The sequence below is a fragment of the Protobothrops mucrosquamatus genome, unplaced genomic scaffold (assembly GCF_001527695.2).
Source record: "Protobothrops mucrosquamatus isolate PMUCROS unplaced genomic scaffold, P.Mucros_1.0 scaffold1504, whole genome shotgun sequence".
NCBI classification, from domain to species: domain Eukaryota; kingdom Metazoa; phylum Chordata; class Lepidosauria; order Squamata; family Viperidae; genus Protobothrops; species Protobothrops mucrosquamatus.
In genome coordinates, this window is record NW_015387677.1 from 199,465 (window position 1) to 218,416 (window position 18,952).

An 18,952-nucleotide genomic window follows, 5' to 3' on the forward strand; every position below is an offset into this window, starting at 1 on the left:
CCCTCTTCCTCTCGGCTGCCTCTCCCCAACCCCCCCGGCAAGCCTTTCTCCGAGATCAAAGAGTCTCCAAGCGCAACTTTCTCGCTCGCTGGCTTGTTTCAAAAAAAAAGGCTCGTGGATTTGGGCGATGCTGGTATTTATTGCGCCGATAATAGCTTTTTCATTGTGCAGAAAACGAGGTCGATCCAGTCTTTCCTTCTCCTCCCATCACTTGGTCTCATCAAGAAAGCAAACAGTAAAAAGGAGTAAAGCCCCCGTACATACTGAGCACACCGGATGGGAAATGTCAGTCACTCCTCCACCTTCCAAAGAGTCACAGATCAAACAGTGGCACCACCGAAGAGGATTACTTTAATGCCTCGCTTCCCTCCCTCTCTCTCTCCCTTTCTTCCAAAAATCGCTGTTTCTTCTGATACTAGAATAACGCAAACACGTTTTTAACAGGGATTATTATTTATAGTTGATCTCGATCTGTAACAGAAAACAAACAAAAGCCCCCACCGGGCAACCCCCAGAGATACTGTGTGAAAGATGGGGGGGTGGGTGTCCAGAGAGAAGCCGAGACATTCACAGGATGGGAGAGATTAACATGACCTATCCCCCCCCCCTCGGTTTAAACTCCTGGGAGAAAGAGATCCACTCTCCCTCTCTTCTCATTTCACTGAAATATAGCACACATTCAGATCCCAGAGCTTTCAGACAGTCTCAACTGATAGACAGACACATCGAGCTGCTTTTCCTGCTTCAGATTTTTTTTACTCCTCCTCCTCTTGCCAACGTCACCCTGACAATTACAAATAGCTCTCATACAAACCCATAGCTGTCAATCTTTTTAATTGCTTTGTTTAATCTTAATGTTTCTTTGGGTTGCTTTTTGTTTTGTTTCTTCCAGACTAAATAACACACCATAAAAACACCATAGCAGATATTTTATTTTATTTTATTTTATTGTTCCAGGAAAACGAGGATTGTTGTACAGTAGAACTCAAATAGTGATAGTCTGGTTGCAAAGGCAGGTACTGACTGCACAGTTCAAGTTCTCCGGAGCTTGACTGCCAAGGTTTGGGGAAAGGAGTCACACATAAAGCAAGTGTCCACCACCACACTACATTGAGGCATTTTAAAAGTTTAAAAGAGTTCACATGAAAAATAATGCTAGTTCATTTTTTGGGGCAATAGATAAGACAAGCTTTATAAAAAACAGAGGGAGGTGGGAGGTTATGAAGTTTGATAAATAATTTTGTTAAATTGAAATTGCCTACTAAAATCTTTAAAAAACAAAACAAATGGTAACTGTGTAAAAGGTAAACCGATTTCTTAAATAAAACTTAACTCTTTTAAGAAAGGATTTCTAACATTTTACTTGAAATCACTGTAATTAAGAGTTAAATAAGCAATTTTTCTATTCTAACCTGTGCAAAGCTGTTTCGTGTCTACTGTAATTAAAACTAAGCATTGATTCCCAGGGCATACAGTTTCAGACACAGCTCTAGATCACTAGTTTGTCTGCATCTGGCAACATCAAAGATTTGCACGGAAAACATCTTGTATAGCAAATCCTACTCGAAAGTAATGTTGTGGGGGGGGGTCTGTTAAGTGGATGTATAAAAACTACTCTTTTGGTAGCGCACTGTCTCCTCAAAAGTAAATTTACAGAGTTAAGTGGGCCTCCCAGATAGATAAGTATAAAGCTGTAATTTAAGCAGAGACTATCTTTCCACTAGCAATACTGAACATAGCAGAAATTTGAAAGCTCGACCATAGAGATAAAAAAAAAACTGAAGCCAAAAATAAACGTATGGCAACATTATTTAAGATCATATCTAACGGGGTGGGGATGGGGGTGGGGGTTTGGGGGGCAAATAAAGCAACCAATGCATTTTCAGCCTGTTTTGTCATATGGGGGATGTTATAAAACCACGAGGACAGAAGAACATAGGAAGCAGTTCATTCCTATTATTATTGCTATTACTACTGCTAATGCTATTACAATTACTATCATTCGGAGCTCACATATGCACGCCTGTCCAGATTTTAAAATATGCTTTCGGTCCTTCCGTAAATCTCTGGTGCCTTTACAGTATTTTCACTCCAGTGCAAGCGCAGTTTCCAGTCGCGGTTGCAAGCGGCTCTGGTTTGATTTGTACCACCTTACGAGGAAGTGAACGTTTCGCACGGAAGGGGAGGGGCCTGTCTCAGCAGCCAGCGGCTCTAGCGGGCTGCTAATAACATTGCCAGATTAGCTGCAACTTCTTGCTCCCAGCCTAACCTTTTATTGAACTAATCCTACATTCGAGTTTTCTTTTTTTTCCCTCTATTTATATAGGAACGGTTTAGAAACAATCAGATCCGGGGGTTTTCTTTTTTTTTTTTTTTAAGGAAAGAGCTGGGGGGAAGGCTAGATACCGCAAGTTGGAATATGCAATTTATAGTCTCTTCCTTAACAATCAGATCAGTGTCCTCCGCCGAAAACTGTAGAATAAGGTCGGGGATTTATTTGCCCTTTCTTGTCCCCAAAAAGTATGTTTTCCTTCCTGAGTGAAAGGCGACCTTTCGGTTTCATGTTTCTCTCCACACACTTGAACGCTGTGTGATTCTGCCCGTTTTGTTCTTGGGCTGCACAAAGCATATCAGCGCACGGGTTTGTTTGTTTTTTTGTTTTGTTTCTGTTCCTAAGTCAGCTCAGCTCCGAAACGAACTTTGTGCTTTACAAAAAAAAAAAAAAAAAAAAGGTAAAGACAGGACACAGAAGGTCCGCCGCAGGCGAAACGGCTGCAGCGGCTGCTACTGCTGATCTAATCTTTCCGAGTGGTGGAGGGGTTGGAAAGGGAGGACTTGGAGCTAGGCGGCGGCTCGCTACATTAGACTTTATTTACATACACAAATCGCAATATACCGAGCCTGCCTGTGCTGGAGGACTGTACACTTGCGAAAGACTCCTCCTGGGTTGGAGAGTCCAGGAGAGCGGCGAAAGGTTGGTAGATGAGTTTCCATCGGCGGATCAGCGTGTGGCTGATGTCTCGGGGAGCTTGGCACCATTGGCTGAACCAACAGCGTCTGATTTCTCCAGGGAGATCTTTCCGGGCTTGTTTGAGTGCTCCTCCGATTCGGCCTATCGTGGACATGTCCTACTCGCGCCACTTTCTGGATTTCCAAGGCTCGTCCATTCCCTCTTCCATGAAGAAACTGGTAGCGACTAAGCTGAATTCAAACTTCCGAGAAGCTGTTTCCCTTCGCCATGATGCGCCCGTGCCGCTCCCGGGAGACGGCGATCTGCTTGTTAGAAACAGGTGAGAGATTCTATTCCCCTGCCGCCTCCTTTTCCCCCCACTCCCAAGGCTTGGCACCTTAGCCATAAGTGGGGAGGGAGCAGGCGATCCCTCCTGCTGCTGCCCGCCCCGAATCTTTTCCCAGCAAAGGGCCCGGTGCCGCCGCTGCCGCCCCCCCCCCCCCCACGCCGTCCCTCTCTTTGCGGTCCTATCGAATTGCATCCTCTGCCTTGGACGACTGTTGGCATAATTTATTATCCCAAATGCCCTTCCACATAGCCCCTGGTGCACACTTCCTTGCACGCAAAGCGGCCGCTCAATTGACGCTGATGGCCGTCCGGCTGCTCCTCCGCATTTTATGGACAAAAAAGAAGTGGGAAGGCAGTTATGCTCCCCCACCCCTCCTCCGGAAAAAAGAAATCCATCACCCACTCAGGAAAAGATGAGAAAAAGTCGTGAAGCGACTTTATCTCGCGCCTGTAGGTGACATAAAGGTGCAAGAAGGAACTTCGACAACCAGGAAATGAATTTCCAAGCCCCTCCCAGGCTGGGTAGGATTGCGCCTAGTATTCACACTGAGTGTGCAAGGGTACGGATAGGCGACCCTTTCTTTGCTGTGCCGCCCTGGATAGGCGAGGGCTAGTTGTGCTGTACAATAAAGACTGGCAGATCTGTGTGGATCTCCACGTGCGGTTCGTGCCGAGCAATTGGGACGTAGTGTTAGAGCTTAAGATTTATTTATCGTCATCTCGGGCTGGGTGCGCGCGCATGTTGCACACTCCAGACATAATTTAGAGGAAGTTGTGTACAAAAAACTCTACCTTTCCCCCCTCCCCACCGCAGTCTTCCACGTCACTAACCTTAAGCGTGAGCTGAATTAACAGGAAGGCGAGGGACCTCCGTGGTATGGGGCTGCCACCCACCTTTCCCTGTCGCTCCTCAGCCGATTAATTCCACTACCCTCTTTTTTTTCCCCCTTCACAACAAAAGCAAGACTAAAAGCAGATGCGGGGGGGGGAAGGTGCGGCCCCCTGTACAGTCGCTTTCCGTTTACACGGAAGTAAGGCCTTACCGATTTTAGTACCATTTACTTCCTGCGAGCTCTATGGAAGCCCGTGGCCTTTGACAGTATATGACTATTGTTCTGCAGTTCTACGCTGAGCGCAGAGCACTGCTTTATGTAGTAGGGTCATTTGATAGCAAAAAAAAAGGTGTTTGGACAGACTATAGCTGTCCAGAATATAGTTTCTACAAATGGATTTTGCCTGGTCTTCTATTATGTAAAATCAACTTTTGAGAGCCAAAAACTTAACAATCGGGCAGGGGGAAGAAGAAGGTGTCATTACCGGAAAGAGGTGATTTAGTCCGTGATTTGTGGGAAGATCTTTAAGAGGAGTTTATTCAGATTCTCTTAGATTCTCTAAAATGTTTTCTTTTAATGTGGCTGTAGGAACTTCGGGATAATCTGAAATTGCCTTGCACTATTTTTTTTAGCCCTATTGAATCTGGTAGATTCAACTAGATAAAGTACAGTGACTTGAATGAAATGATCTGTGAATCTCACAAAGTCAGGTGTTAATACAGATGACAATAGTTATCCTAGCTCTGCCTGAACCATAGGAATATATATATACTGTATGTTGTGTGCAGCATTACCCACATTTATAAAGTCTTACCCTCTCTGATGTAAAAGGTTTGAATTGTTGCAGTTATCAGAAGGCAGCATTTAGAAAGCAAGCATCTGAACCATTGCTAATATTAAACATGGAAGTGATATTTAGCTCTGGGTACATTGAAATTCACTTTCTCGGCAAGAAGGGGGGAAAACTGGCTTGATACAAAAGGGTACAGGACCATATACTGTGCTTCCTGACTGTCTCTGGCATCAAAAGGTTGTTACACCCTTGTTCTCAAATCCCCTCCTCTACAGCACTTTCTCCCTCCCCCATGCAATTTGAAAATTTATGCATGCAATTTATTTTGTTTCCAATGTAACTCTTTCCCATCCTTCTCCTTCTGCTGGGTGGGCTCTCTGGGGAGTTGGAGAATGCTTGTGAGCTCTCCTAGGTTGGAGGAATGAGGGATGCCAAGTCTCAAATCTACAAGGCCATCTCTCTCTCCCCTCCCCCCTCTCTATGGTAAACACATTTTGAGTTTGCAAAGGTGCATGTGAGAAATCACAGGAGTTGGGAGTTCACAACTTTTGTGTTGTGTGGATTGTGTGAGGTGATCTCCTGCCCTCCCCCTCCTTTTTTTTCCTGGAGGTTCTCACACTGGCAAGCGCAGATATCTCATTAGTGCAAAATAAAGTGTGTTAAGAATATAGTTCTTTGATGCCTGTTTTTACTCTTTGAAAGCTTCCTCAGGATTGTCTACACATACCATATACGTGCACACACACACACACATTTTTTTCAGCCTGGGAAACTGTCTTTGCACTCTCTCAGTAGAATAAGTGCAGTCACCTGGATTTATTTAGCCTTGAAAATTCATTCTGGTCAATCACAAGGCATGAAAGAAGGAAAGAAGGCAGGAAAAGGTGTTTAAGAATATCACCACTATCTTACAGACTTACTACTTACTCACCTTAACATGCTTATGTACAGAGCTAACCTTTACATTTTGTCTTGTCTGTGACTCTTATATCCATGCATGCCTGAATGACATTTATGTTGCCTTGGGCTGTTGAAGTTCATTTGACTTTAACTTTCCTCCTTTTTAGAACAAGATTTCAATTTAGATGAAATTCTTTTTCTGCCTCTGCTTGGAAAATGTGCCTATCCTCATAACCGAATAGATATGCAGTAGGATATATTTTCAATAGCAGAAATAAGCCCCCTGCAATATTTATAGAGAACAAAGTCAACGGGAAATACAGCAGTGCATTATATTGTTTTGTGACCAGTGTGAATTTGTGACCAAGACCAGGAAACAAACATAGTAAACTAAACATACTAAACATAGAACATCTCTGTCTCAACCCAGAATGCTAATTCCGGGTTCATAAGCAAATGCAAGACTCAGCACAGGTATGAGCAGCAAATATGTAGCAAGTATCTGATTCTTATAGAAGTGCAATGTAATAAGAAACATTGATATGAAAATCTGGAAAAGAAAAATTGAAGATGGGTAGATTCTCATGGAAAGTGTAAAAAAGTGGGAAGAGTTGCTATAATTGTCTCCTGCAGATTGTTTGGGTTAAACTCCCCCCTTCTTGGTGTTGGTGACTTTGTTTTGTCTGCCTGTTCAAGCTACCTGCCCTACACATCAGGTCTTCTGAGGGAGTAAGTTGCTTCTGAGTAAGACATACAAGCTGCTTAACCTCCTTTAAACATATCAGGTCTTCTGAGGGAGTAAGTTGCTTCTGAGTAAGACATACAAGCTGCTTAACCTCCTTTAAACATTCCTTCCTCCCCCCCCATCTTACATATTAATCTAAATTTGCTGCCTTATGGAAAGTGGGGACCTTGGTTGTTTAAGTTAAGCATTTCACTGGTTTAAACTGTGTTAAAGGCTTGGATGCCTCTACTTTGATGCAAAGGGTAAAGGAGGAGCAGGGGTAGGACATCAGTTAGGTCAATAGTTAATTTACTGGATAATAGTGGTTGTTTTGGAAAGGCCACACATCTCCTTCCCTTTGCACAAGCTAGGCTTGGGACTTAGTTTTGCAAACAGATACAAACCAATGGTGCCCTCAGTTGTCCAGTTAATTTCAGTGAAACCTTACTATTCTGTTGCTGTCTACCTAGTGCTTCAATGGAGCTTTCACCTGAGCATGTAAAGCCCCAAAGTGAACAGGGGTAAGTGTACAACCAAGTAGTTGTGCAATAATGGTATAAGTGAAATTTGCTGATTTCTAATAAGAATAGTGGGAATAATTCTTTAGTCTGTAACAAAAGCTCATCCATTTTTTAAAAGTCACCACAATTTCAGATATACGCCTATAACATTTCCCTAACCTTAGGGTTGCTGAAATGGGAACTTTTAAAAAAGTGATGTTTTGTGCTGAATGGGATAAGGAATAAGCAGAGTCTGGAGATTAAATTATTCAGTTATGTTCTGAAGAAGAACTTGCCAGAAAGATCAGGGTGTTGGGGACTAGAAAGGTTGCTAAAACCTAATTGGGTTTATTACTTGACCTTCTGCTGCTGATTCTGCGACCCTGTCTTTCCTCCCTAGATTTTTGCTGGACAATCCTGCCATTTTTGCCCTTGTTTTCCATGGGGGGGCGGGGAAAGCTCCTATAAAGTTGGCAAGAGGCAACCGTAAGCGCCTGGAAAACTTGTCAGGGAAAACCTGAAGTGGAAAGTGGAAACGGCCTCACGTATTTGGCATAAGGAGAGAAAAGTAGTGGTGCTTGGGAGAGGATCACCCGGTGGCCTTCCACCCTCCAATCGAACTTGACAGCGGGTTAAGGTACTCTTTGCTGTCAGCAGTTTCCCCTTCAAACGGAGCCGTACGGAGTCAAGTCTTGTCTGCTCTGTAACCACTTCGCCTTCGTTGGGCACACGCATTGCCGGCCAGCGGGAGTCAAAGTAAACACGGCTCCCTCAGCAGAGCTTATTAAGATACAGCGGGCGAAGGTGCTGTACTACTTGTAGTAGCACTTCGGCCAACGGAATTATTAGACGCCGCCACCCAGACAGCCACCTCGTTTACGTCCCAAGTTCGCGCCGCTACGCTCTGCATTGCTTTATCTCATATGGGGGGGGGGGAGGATCGTTACAAAAATTAAAAAGGGAAAAAATGGTAAACGGGCTGAGGCGGGGAAAAGTTGTCTAAACGCGCGTGGTGAAGGGCACCTCCGCTCCGACATTTGCGGAGAGGTAGTCCCACCCCGGCCCTGCGCTCTTGCAAAGTTTCACTTCAGACCCGAGGCTGGAGCTGAAGGGAAAAAAAACAAGGTCTGGGAGTCTCAGGACCAAATCAAAGCCTCGAACTTGATCTTGCGCTCTGGAAAGAAGCCGCTTGCCGAGAGCGCGGGACCTTTGCCTCGGCTGGGGGAAAGAGGGGCGTTAAAAAAAAAGACTGGAGAGGCGTGAAAGCAGTAACAATTAGGCTGGCGGGAGGAAGGAATTTTTCAGACGAGCCGCGCCACCCTATGACTTTGGGCGAAAGATGGGGGGGGGCGACATCCTACGTGCAGCACAAATCAGTTGTGTGAAGTGGAGAAGCAGGGGATGCAAGAATAAATAGGGCCGGCTTCCCGCCCAACCGCCGCTTCTCGGGGTAGCAAACTTCCTGCAAGAAGTTGGCTCTATAGACGAAGCAAGGGAAGAAGAGTTTCTTCGCGTAGTTGAGTCTTCTTCCATCCTCATGTTGCTGCCCCGATCTTTTGTTTCTCAGGTCCTTAAGGCAAACCTTCGCTTTAGAATCTTTCTCTTTTTTCACACACACACACACACACACACGGCTCGCACGCACGCCTCGCTTTACTCTTCCACTACAGGAGGTAGAAAGGGCGTAAATTAAAGCTACTTTAGCCTTGTTTTGATTTCCCGAAGAGCCATAAATAGAACGAAGGTATCCTCTGGTGCAGATGCAGGCTAGATTGTATAAAGAATTGGACACTGCAGAAGTTGTTCAGCTGAGGATGTATGGGCATATATTTCTGTATCTGTAGCTATATCGTACATATGAGAACACTTCATAATGAACCGGCCCGTTTTCTTAGAATTAGAAATGTCCAAAGAGCTTCCTTTACTTTGGTTATTTCTATACATGTAAATGATTTCAAACCCCCATAAATCCACATACAGTTTCCCAGTTTGGGTATGAAACTAATATTTTTTTACATATTTTTTTCATCCTCATGCATAATTAAATGGCAAGATTTATTTATTTTTGGATATAAAGGACAATCATATCAGCATAGATTCTTTTTTAACTTATATGGAAATAAAACTGGCTCTCTCTCTCTTCAGTTAACTTATTCCTTAGCATCACAACATACTTCATTGCCCATCTTTAATACTTTCGCTCATTTTTACCCCTTAAAAATCAATATGTGCAAACTACTGGTGCATTATTTTACTTTTTCTGTTCAAGGTTCTTTTAAGGTGTTTTAGTCATTTATATACAGCAAAATGTTTTAATAATGTGCAAATTAGTCACATCAAAAAGCAAATTTATTATAGTCACTAGATCAATTTTCTTTAAATTTGCCTGCAGTAACATTTTTGTCCATCGACCTTGGAGAGGACTTTGATACTTTACATTATCATTAGTCATATAAAGTGTTATTACAATCTGAAATGTAAATTTGCTGCCAGAGTCAATATATTTGCTTATTCTATTCTATTCTATGCCATGCCATGCCATGTAAAAAACATTTTTATTCCATAGCTTATCTTTGTTACTTTTGTCATGCATAACAAGAAAGAATGCCTTGGGTTTTCATTTGAAGTTATAATGTCAAGTCTGCATGTTAGCAGAAGTGAAATCTGATTACAATAATCTTTTTAAGTGGGGGGCACAAAACAACTCCTGCTGCAGCCTTTGAGATATTTGAAGAGGCATTACTTAAATCTCCAGCCTTGTGCATTTAAATGAAATTATTTTCTTAACAAGTCTTGTTAAAAAGAGATCTTAACACATTTTTTGTTTTCTTCTAGATTTGTTGGCATTAATGCATCTGATATTAACTACTCAGCTGGCCGGTACGACTCTTTGGTTAAGCCTCCATTTGATGTAGGTTTTGAAGGGATTGGTGAAGTGGTGGCCTTGGGCTTAAGTGCAAGTGCAAAATACACTGTAGGCCAGTCTGTGGCCTATGTAAGACCAGGAGCTTTTGCTGAATATACAGTTGTGCCTGCTAAAGAAGCCATTCCCGTACCTTCTATGAAACCAGAGTTTCTGACCCTTCTGGTAAGTGGAACTACAGCATATATCAGTCTGAAAGAGCTTGGAGAATTGTCTGAAGGGAAGACAGTTCTGGTGACAGCAGCAGCTGGAGGCACTGGTCAGTTTGCTGTGCAACTTGCAAAGAAGGCAAAATGCCACGTAATAGGAACTTGCTCCAGTGATGAAAAATATGCTTTTCTGAAATCTATTGGCTGTGATCGACCTATCAACTATAAAACTGAAAATATTGCTGCTGTCCTCAAAAATGAGTACCCCAAAGGTGTGGATGTTGTGTATGAATCGGTTGGTGGAGAGATGTATGACTTGGCTATCAACTCCTTGGCTATCAAAGGTCGCCTGATCATTATTGGGTTTATTTCTGGCTACCAAACACTTACCGGCCTTCCACGAAGTCACACAGAAATGCTGCCAGCAAAGTTGCTAAAAAAATCAGCCAGCATCCGAGGTTTCTTCTTAAACCATTACTTTTCCGATTACCAAATGGCTTTGAAACACTTGGTTGAAATGTGTGAAAAGAGAGAAATTGTTTGCGAGGTGGACTTTGGAGACCTGTCTCTAGAGAGCAAGTTTACTGGCTTAGAGTCAGTGTTCCGTGCTATAGATTATATGTACATGGGGAAAAACATTGGAAAAATTGTAGTTGAATTACCTCACTCTGTCAACAGTAAGCTGTAAAAACAGAACAATGACATAAATCAAAACAGAGCAAATGGGCATTTTATGCTTGGCGATAATGCTTTAATTTCTTTAAAGCTGGCAACGGGTAACATATTAAAATAGCAAAACAGTATTTTGATTTGTTTAAGAGGTTTTGTGTGGTTTAAAAATGCAGCTTGTAGCTGGCATTACATTTATTTTCACATTTTTTGGTATGGAGATTTTCAATTTCCAACTTGCAGTGGATTTGAATATAATTCTAAGCAAGTACAAAACTGTTACGAATTGATGTCATACCTTTCTTCTGGAACTCAGTATGTGAAGGCATATGGAGCTGCAATCTTATACAGTTTGAATAAGATGAAGCCCATTGTCCTCAAAATGACTTAGTAGCCATTTTTAGTAGACATGCTTAGGATTAAGCAGCAATCCTATATGCACTTTACACAGAAATATGCCCTACTGATATTCAGATTGATTATATCTATAAACATCTGTATGGGACTGCACTATTAAACTAAATTTGAGATTTGTTATACATACAATCTGCAGAGACATTTTGATAATGATGCTCTGTAAAAAAAAGTTTTTTTCCTACAAAGCGTATTATATATAACACATTTTTATTCTAGTAAGAACATGTATGACCTTTTTATGTGTATGTTAGTTGAAAATGATTTTTTTACTTTTGAATCAACCTTGCCAGCTTTTATTTTATTTTTATTTGTTGTTATATTTTGGGATATTTGGTTGTCTTATAATATTATACTTGAAATGTTGTCTTGCTATTACACTCAATTATTACTAGAACTTTTCTAATGTTATCTAACTATTTTAAATTCTGTTGAAGATAACTAATCCAGGAATTTCCCAATTAATGAAATGCACCAGAAGATATATGCTGTATCTCTGAAAATGGAAATACCACAGATTAAAATGTTGGATTAGAATGGCATAAGTATATGGAATGTATTTGGCTATGTGATCAAATGTCATTTCTTTAAGAGATCGTTTTGTACAATTCTGAGTATAAGCATTAAAATTAAAATAAAATTTTTGCAGTTAATTTTTTACAGTGTGATTCAATTATCCAGTTTTTCCTCCTTTTCTTCAACAATATAATCTCATGCCTGACTTATTTGGCTAGAAGTTCCATTGGGACATAACCTTTTTTGAACTTAACAAAACTTATATCTAAGTAGATAAATGGAACTGAGCCGTCAATAATAGTCTTTGAAATGCAATGTTTTTAAAAAATCATTTTACAAGTAGAGCTTTCTACAGTCACCTTTTTTCTATTCACTTTGTATGTCCTATTTGAGATTTGGGGAAGGCACACATGTTTGATTTCCAAGTGCATCAATACATGTACAATACATGTAGGGTTTTTTTCCAGAAACTTCAAAGAGGACAAAAATATGATACATTTTAAATATCCTGTATTAGTTTCCCGTTCTCGGATCTTTTACTTTTTTAAGAATTTGGAGAATTGGAAACAAGTTTTTAAAAGTGTAAAGCATTCTTTGAGTAGAGACTGGATTTAAATTTACTACAGACATAACCCTTAAACCAGGGGTTCCCTTGAGGGTGCCAGATGATATTCCAGAGGGTGCGAAAACGTGGGTTTTCAAAATTATAGTGTATATGCATAATTCATTGCCATTATTTTGAACTTTTATAAGAAGTGCAGAAATATATCAGAAGCGTTCTAGGGGCGCAGAGTATAGAAAAGGTTGGGAACCACTGCCTTAAACCAACTAAACACCATTGTATCAATGGATTTAAATGGCTTATATCTAAATACTTCAGTTTAACTTAGTTTTGGATTGGGCTGGTAATTTTTGTTGTTGTTGATAAATTGTAACTGAAGTACATTTTGGATGCTACTATCCTCTGAAACCTTTATAGATACACTCATAATGATTTAATTTGATTATTTGATTTGATTAAAAAATTAAAACATTAGAATAATATTCAGTTTTAGGCATAAGTAACTCATACAAAGTATTTGTAACCCAGGTCTGTTACAAGTCATTATATATTAATGCTATATGTCTAAAAATCATCTTTTTCAAATTGCTCATCTGTGCACATTTTTAACATTTGAATCTCACAGTTAATTTTGAGGGCCTTAGTTATAAACAATATTTACATGGATGCCATAAATCCTAATTTCATAAATAAGATCCACTGATGTCAGAGAAATTACTTCAGTCTAAATTTGCTTGGTATTACTGCTACCATGTTTGATATACTACTAACATACTTGGTATATAACTATATTAAGCATGTTTGGTATACTACCAGTATTTACTACTAAACATGTTTGGTTTACTACTATGTGTATAAATTCTTTCAGTTTCAATTGGGCAGTCAATAAATCAATAATTCACTTAAATATGAAACCATTTATTGTATCTTAGACAATAGTTTTAGCAAGAAATTTATGTCATCTGAAGATTCTGCATTATTTCTCTTCACTAAATATAACAGTTACCAGAAAAACTGGTAATTGACTGTAATAATTATCAAATATATTAAAGCAACGCAAGAACTTAAAGCATTTTCTGTTAATAATAATCACAGCATCCATTCTATTGTAGTGTGTGGTAGTGCATATACAAGTAAGGACTATGATGAATACCATAATACGCGAATCAACAGCTCCACCCAGCCAGCCCATTTCTTCTGCAGCTGAAGGAGCAGCTTCATTCTGCAGCTGAGAATGGAGCTGCTGTTTCTGGTGAGGCAAGGGTCGATCCATGGGTGACCTGGCCACAATGGTAAGCTCCACACCCCCATCCCCACCCTAGCTTGATTTTTAGGTTAGGGCTTATATTAGGCCCACTCCCCAAAATCAAGCTAGGGCTTATTTTCGGGTAGGTCTTACTTTCAGGAAAACTTGGTATTTATGATTTTCATTCAGCAATATACAAAAAAAGTAAAGACTGTTGATAGATCAGTTGACTTCATGAACTATACTGTATAAGTAAAAAATAATAATATAATAAAGGAGGTTTCAAGTTGCCTACTATATAAGTTGCTGGAGAGGAGAGTAGAATTTTTCCTTTCTCAGGCTTTTGAACTAAGATATGTGATTGAACTTTTTCAAAAAGCTGTACTAGAGGCTATTGGAATCCAGAAAAAGCCATGATGCTTGTATAAAACTTTGGATTTGGCATCCAACGGACTTATTTTAAAATGTGTTTTTTTAAAAAAAATATGAATTCATAATTAAGCACGTATGTGTGCTCAAGAAAGTTAATATTGACACCGTATAAAGAACAAAGCTTTTAATAATATTCAGGCTGAATTTAGAAAGTCACAGAGGCTGAAAATCTACAAATACTTAAGTCCTATGAAATTGAATGGAGCTTGCTTTTGAGTAAACCTGTATATTTTTGTCTAAAGTTTTTCTACATGAATTTGCTTCAAGAGAAAATCTTGATGGGAAAAAGTTTTTGCAAAGAGTAAAAAAAACAGCCATTTTTTTTCCTATTTGGAAATAAACCAAAGTTTCAGTGATGAGGGGAAGGGGACAGATATCAAGAAAGAAAGAATACAATATAAAAAATTTTTAAAGATAATATGTGGTAAATGTATTCATTTGCACTTGCCATTTTAGCATATTTTATCATAATTTTTCTATTGAATGGATTTGATTTTAAAAAATAAATTATGTTTCTCAATATTCTAGACTTGATGTTTTTGAAAAAGTAAAAAAAAAAAGCCAGTTGCTGGCTGTAGTTGCCAGACTGTTGAAATACAGGTAATTGCAACTCCTCAGGGAAAAGTTTGCCTCAGTCTTCAGAAATGTTTTTTGTTCATTGCCTTTCCTCAGCCAAACTGGGAAAAACCTGCCCTATTTGAATAGGCTGTTAGTATCTATTTTACAAGATTTACTCATTTTCAGGTGCCTAATATAGCTGCTAGCATGCATGTACAACAATACAATTTGTATGGTAAATGGAACCAGATAATGCCTTCGCTGAATGTTATGGCTGCACTGAAGAGAACTGTCACGGTAAATAGCTGCCAAATTATGGATCATACCGAAGTGTCACAACCGCACTAAAGATAAATGGGGCTGGAGGCTATTGTCCACTGGGACGCTTTTGAGTTATGGAGAAGCAGCACAGCCTTGATGTAAGGCTCTTTGTGTCGTCATTATAGCAAAGAGTTACTGGTGCAGGGTTCAAGAAAGTCTAGACCAATGGAAGGGTTAATTATTAATTTGTCTATTTCTAATCTATCAGCCATAGAACAGACCCATCTTCAAAACATGTGAACATGCCTACCAGGAAACACACTAAACACTGCAGGTCTTATTAACATAAATAGGAATGGGAAAGGACAGGCAATGGCCAAATGTCGAATGCTGTAATCCAATAAAATATACCATGACGTTTAACATCCTACACACTTGCTTGTGAGTTGGATATGTATGTCTGGGGAATAAAGATGTAATCCATTTTTCCCCCTTTGTAAAGAGTTGAATAGTCCAGGTTTCTTTCATTTTAATGGAAAGGTAATAAAGATGAAAGACTTAACGTTTTAACTGATGGATCCCTTAAGTCACAGGTGTCAAACTCGATCGCGTCACATGACGTATCGTGACGTATCACAATGTTTTTTGCCTTTGCAAAGCCAGGGTGGGCGTGGTCTGCACGTGACAGCCCTGCCTTAAGTGAATGAAGATAAATTTATTATGTTTTGCATGGCAATGATATATTCTGAAAACGACTATATGTTTGGGATGGTATGAAAGCCCCATGTTAAAGAAAAACATAAAATGAAAGCAAAAAAGGCCCATCTCCCCCCCTTTTTTTTTTTTTTTTTTTTTTTTTGTAATCTTGAACAGGTTTGCATTATTTTTACTTATCCTTAGAAACTGGACTCTTTCCAGGCATGAGAAGGTCTTTTTCTTAAAAAAAAATGATTTGCCCCGATACCAGATCTTTACTACCATACTTACAGACATTTTCAAATTTAGTAACCCATACGTATACTTTGAAAGTATGTGTGTATAGGATATACATATGTTTAAAAATACATTTTAAATAATTATCATAATCTAAACAGAAATGAATAATGCAGCGCAACTGTCAGTCCTCATTTTTAGAGAGAAAATTGGGACCAAAAATTGTGGGTAAATCATCACTATTCTATAGAGAATGGCCTTCCTTCCATATTGTCTTTAAGGTTCACTGGGAGTGTAAGTTTATGGGCAGGTTGCACACTAGTTAAATTTTACACACTTAAATACGTGCTAAGTTTTCCATGTTTTGAATAAACAGGATTCTTTAATTACTATTTCTCTTAATTTATTTTTAGCTCAGTACTGATAAATTTGCCTCTTATTTTACATTCCAATATGAATGATCTATATAAATACAATATTTATTGTAATACCTTAACACTTTGGGCCTTTTTTTTTTTAGCACAGTAAACAACTCAATTTTGGACAGGTTTTAACACAGAGAAAAAAACAACCCTTATTTAAAATTTCAGCTTTGTCATCTGATACAAAATTCTATCAAAACCCAACTAGAATGTTTTGAAATAGTTATTAGTTACCCAAAATTAATGTTTATATATTGCACAGTGCAAGTAATTGCTGCTTATTAAATGAAAACTCTCTGTTAAGTACTTTAGGAACATTTTGGCTAATGAACATGTAATGTTCTTTGTTTAGTATAGAACTTTTTGTGTTCAGAACTACAAGATGCTGGAAAGTTGACAAATTACATCATTTAAGACAGATGCCTGCCTTGGGGAAGATATTTTTTTTTAGATTTCCTGTTTCTGCCTTTTATTTCAGTAACATTTGCAGTTGCTATAAGAACTGTACCTGCACAGTGTTTAACCCTTTCACACTCTAGTTCATACTAATTTTGAGATTTGTGGCTTGAGCAAGAATTATGGAATACTATTTCAGCAAGCTTGTTTTTCTCTATCTTCTGATCCACAAATAGTTGTTTCTTTCCATTTTAAAAAGTGTTTACACCTGACATTAAACAAGTAGCATTCAAGGTGGCAACAACATTTATACAAAAGAAAATATAATACAGGTAGTCCTTGACTGGTGACCACAATTGAACCCAAATTTTCTGTTGTTAAGTGAAATAGTTGTTAAGTGGATTTTGCCCCATTTTATTTTCTGGCCACAATTGTTAAGTGTATCATTGCAGCTGTTAGGTTAGTAACATGGTTGTTAAGTGAATCTGGCTTCCCCATTGACTTTGCTTGTCAGAAGTTCACAAAAGATGGTCACATGACCCTGGGACACTGCAACCGTTGTAAATATGAGTCAGTTGCCAAGTGTCTGAATTTTGATCATGTGATGCTGCAACAGTCATAAGTGTGAAAAACGCTCGTAAGTCGCTTCAGTGCCGTTGCAACTTCAGTCACTAAACAAACTGTTGTAAATCGAGGACTACTTGTACTCAAATGCAAATATCATGGAAATAAAATCTGAGACAGAATAATGTGTAAAGGGAATTGAATTGTTTTCCTTGCTATATATATAATAGTAAACGATCATTGTAACCAAATAGTTCCTCTGTGTGTGTGTGTATTCATGTGAGGAATGGCTATGTAGCAGCTGAGAGTAAAAGCTTAATTAGTGTAGTTCTATGCATCCAAATACGGCCCATCCTACTTCCCAAATTAAAAAAAAACTTTTTCAAGGAATTGGGCTCTTAATGAGTCAAATAGTTTGTAGTTGCTGAAACTCTATCATGTGAAGAAACACTTTTTATTTAGCAGCAATATCTTAAGTACACAGACTTGGAAGTTTGTATCTACTTGCTGAGATAATGGCTTCTAATGTGGTCTCAAAATAGTCTCAACATATCAGGGGCATTCGTTCCAAAAACAAATGAATAAATGAAATAATATAAGATACATAACTTAGGGAAAGTGTAACAGTATAGAATTATTCATTTTACTTATAAAAATAGTAATTTATTGCTTTAATCCAAATAGTTTATAAATTAGCTCTGTTAAACAGTTGCTTTTCTTTCATTTCATTCTCTGAAGCAATCATAAACTACCACAAGTTTTTAATTTACCGTATATGCAGTCCAATACTAGTTGTCTATGCCAGTTCTCTGTATTGTTGCCCTCTAAAACAGGGGTGACAAACTGGCGGCCCATGGGCCAGATGCATCACATGTAGGCCACGCTCACCCCAGCTCCGCAAAGGCAAAAAACATTGCAATAATCATGATACATCATGTGACGCGATCGAGTTTGACACCCATGCTCTAAAGTAACTAAGAAATGGAAGCTTGTCTTTGAATTACGTTTATTTATTGTTTATCTATTTAATTACTTTAGGATGGTTTATGACAGTTGTATTAAAATATTAGACTTGAAAGATAAAATAAGTGCAAACTAAGTATAAAATAAAGATCAAAATAAGATGATGTGAAATACAGAATGATATACTCAGATATTACACTTTAAGAAGCCGAGAGTAGGGTATTTTTTTCCCCTTAACTGAAAAAAGATCACACTGAGATTCAGGATATAGTTAAAGCAGTTGGTAGAGGTGACATAGGCAAGTATGTCTTGTTGATCTTAACATAGATGTATATAATACTGTGTGGTAGACACTGCTTTAGATGCTAGATTCATGTTTGTCTGGCTTCTAGAAGTAAGCACCAGCACATGGATTTTTCCCCTGCATTTAAAGCTAATGTATTGTTTAAGCACAGTGGCAATATTTTTACATAGTCCCAAATTTTGGCAATTATATTTTGAATTTGAATTTTGAGTTTGATCTTTTAAGAGTATTCAAAGAAGCAGTTTTAAAAGGAGATAGTATGATTATGGAATCTGAACATTTCTAGAGCATTTATCTTTACAAACAAGCTGTACCCATATTCAGGAGGAGCCAAATATCTAGTCCACCATAGCTAGTGAAAATGTATTTCCTGACAAGGCCATTAGAGGCGCTGACAAAACTGAGTCAAGGAATGCTCCAGAACTGTGAATTAGTTTATTTGCAACTCCATCCAAACTAGATTCAGTATCATCTTCTGAACATAAGAACAACTCACAGACTGTTTATTCATTTTATTTGTCGTAGTCCTCATCCAATCAGTTACTGGGTTTGACCCCAATTAACATCTTTACCTGAATCAGGTGTAACAAAG

At 38.9% G+C, this 18,952-nt stretch overlaps 1 protein-coding gene across 1 annotated transcript; it reads left to right on the top strand.

Annotated features, from left to right (window-relative positions):
* The first annotated feature begins 2,737 nt into the window (after positions 1-2,737).
* ZADH2 (zinc binding alcohol dehydrogenase domain containing 2) lies at positions 2,738-12,097 on the top strand. The gene is made up of 2 exons (XM_015822254.1): positions 2,738-3,290; positions 9,884-12,097. Exons 1-2 carry the CDS (start codon positions 2,983-2,985, stop codon positions 10,806-10,808), a joined length of 1,233 nt encoding a protein of 410 aa, XP_015677740.1. The 5' UTR covers positions 2,738-2,982; the 3' UTR covers positions 10,809-12,097.
* The last annotated feature ends 6,855 nt before the right edge of the window (positions 12,098-18,952 follow it).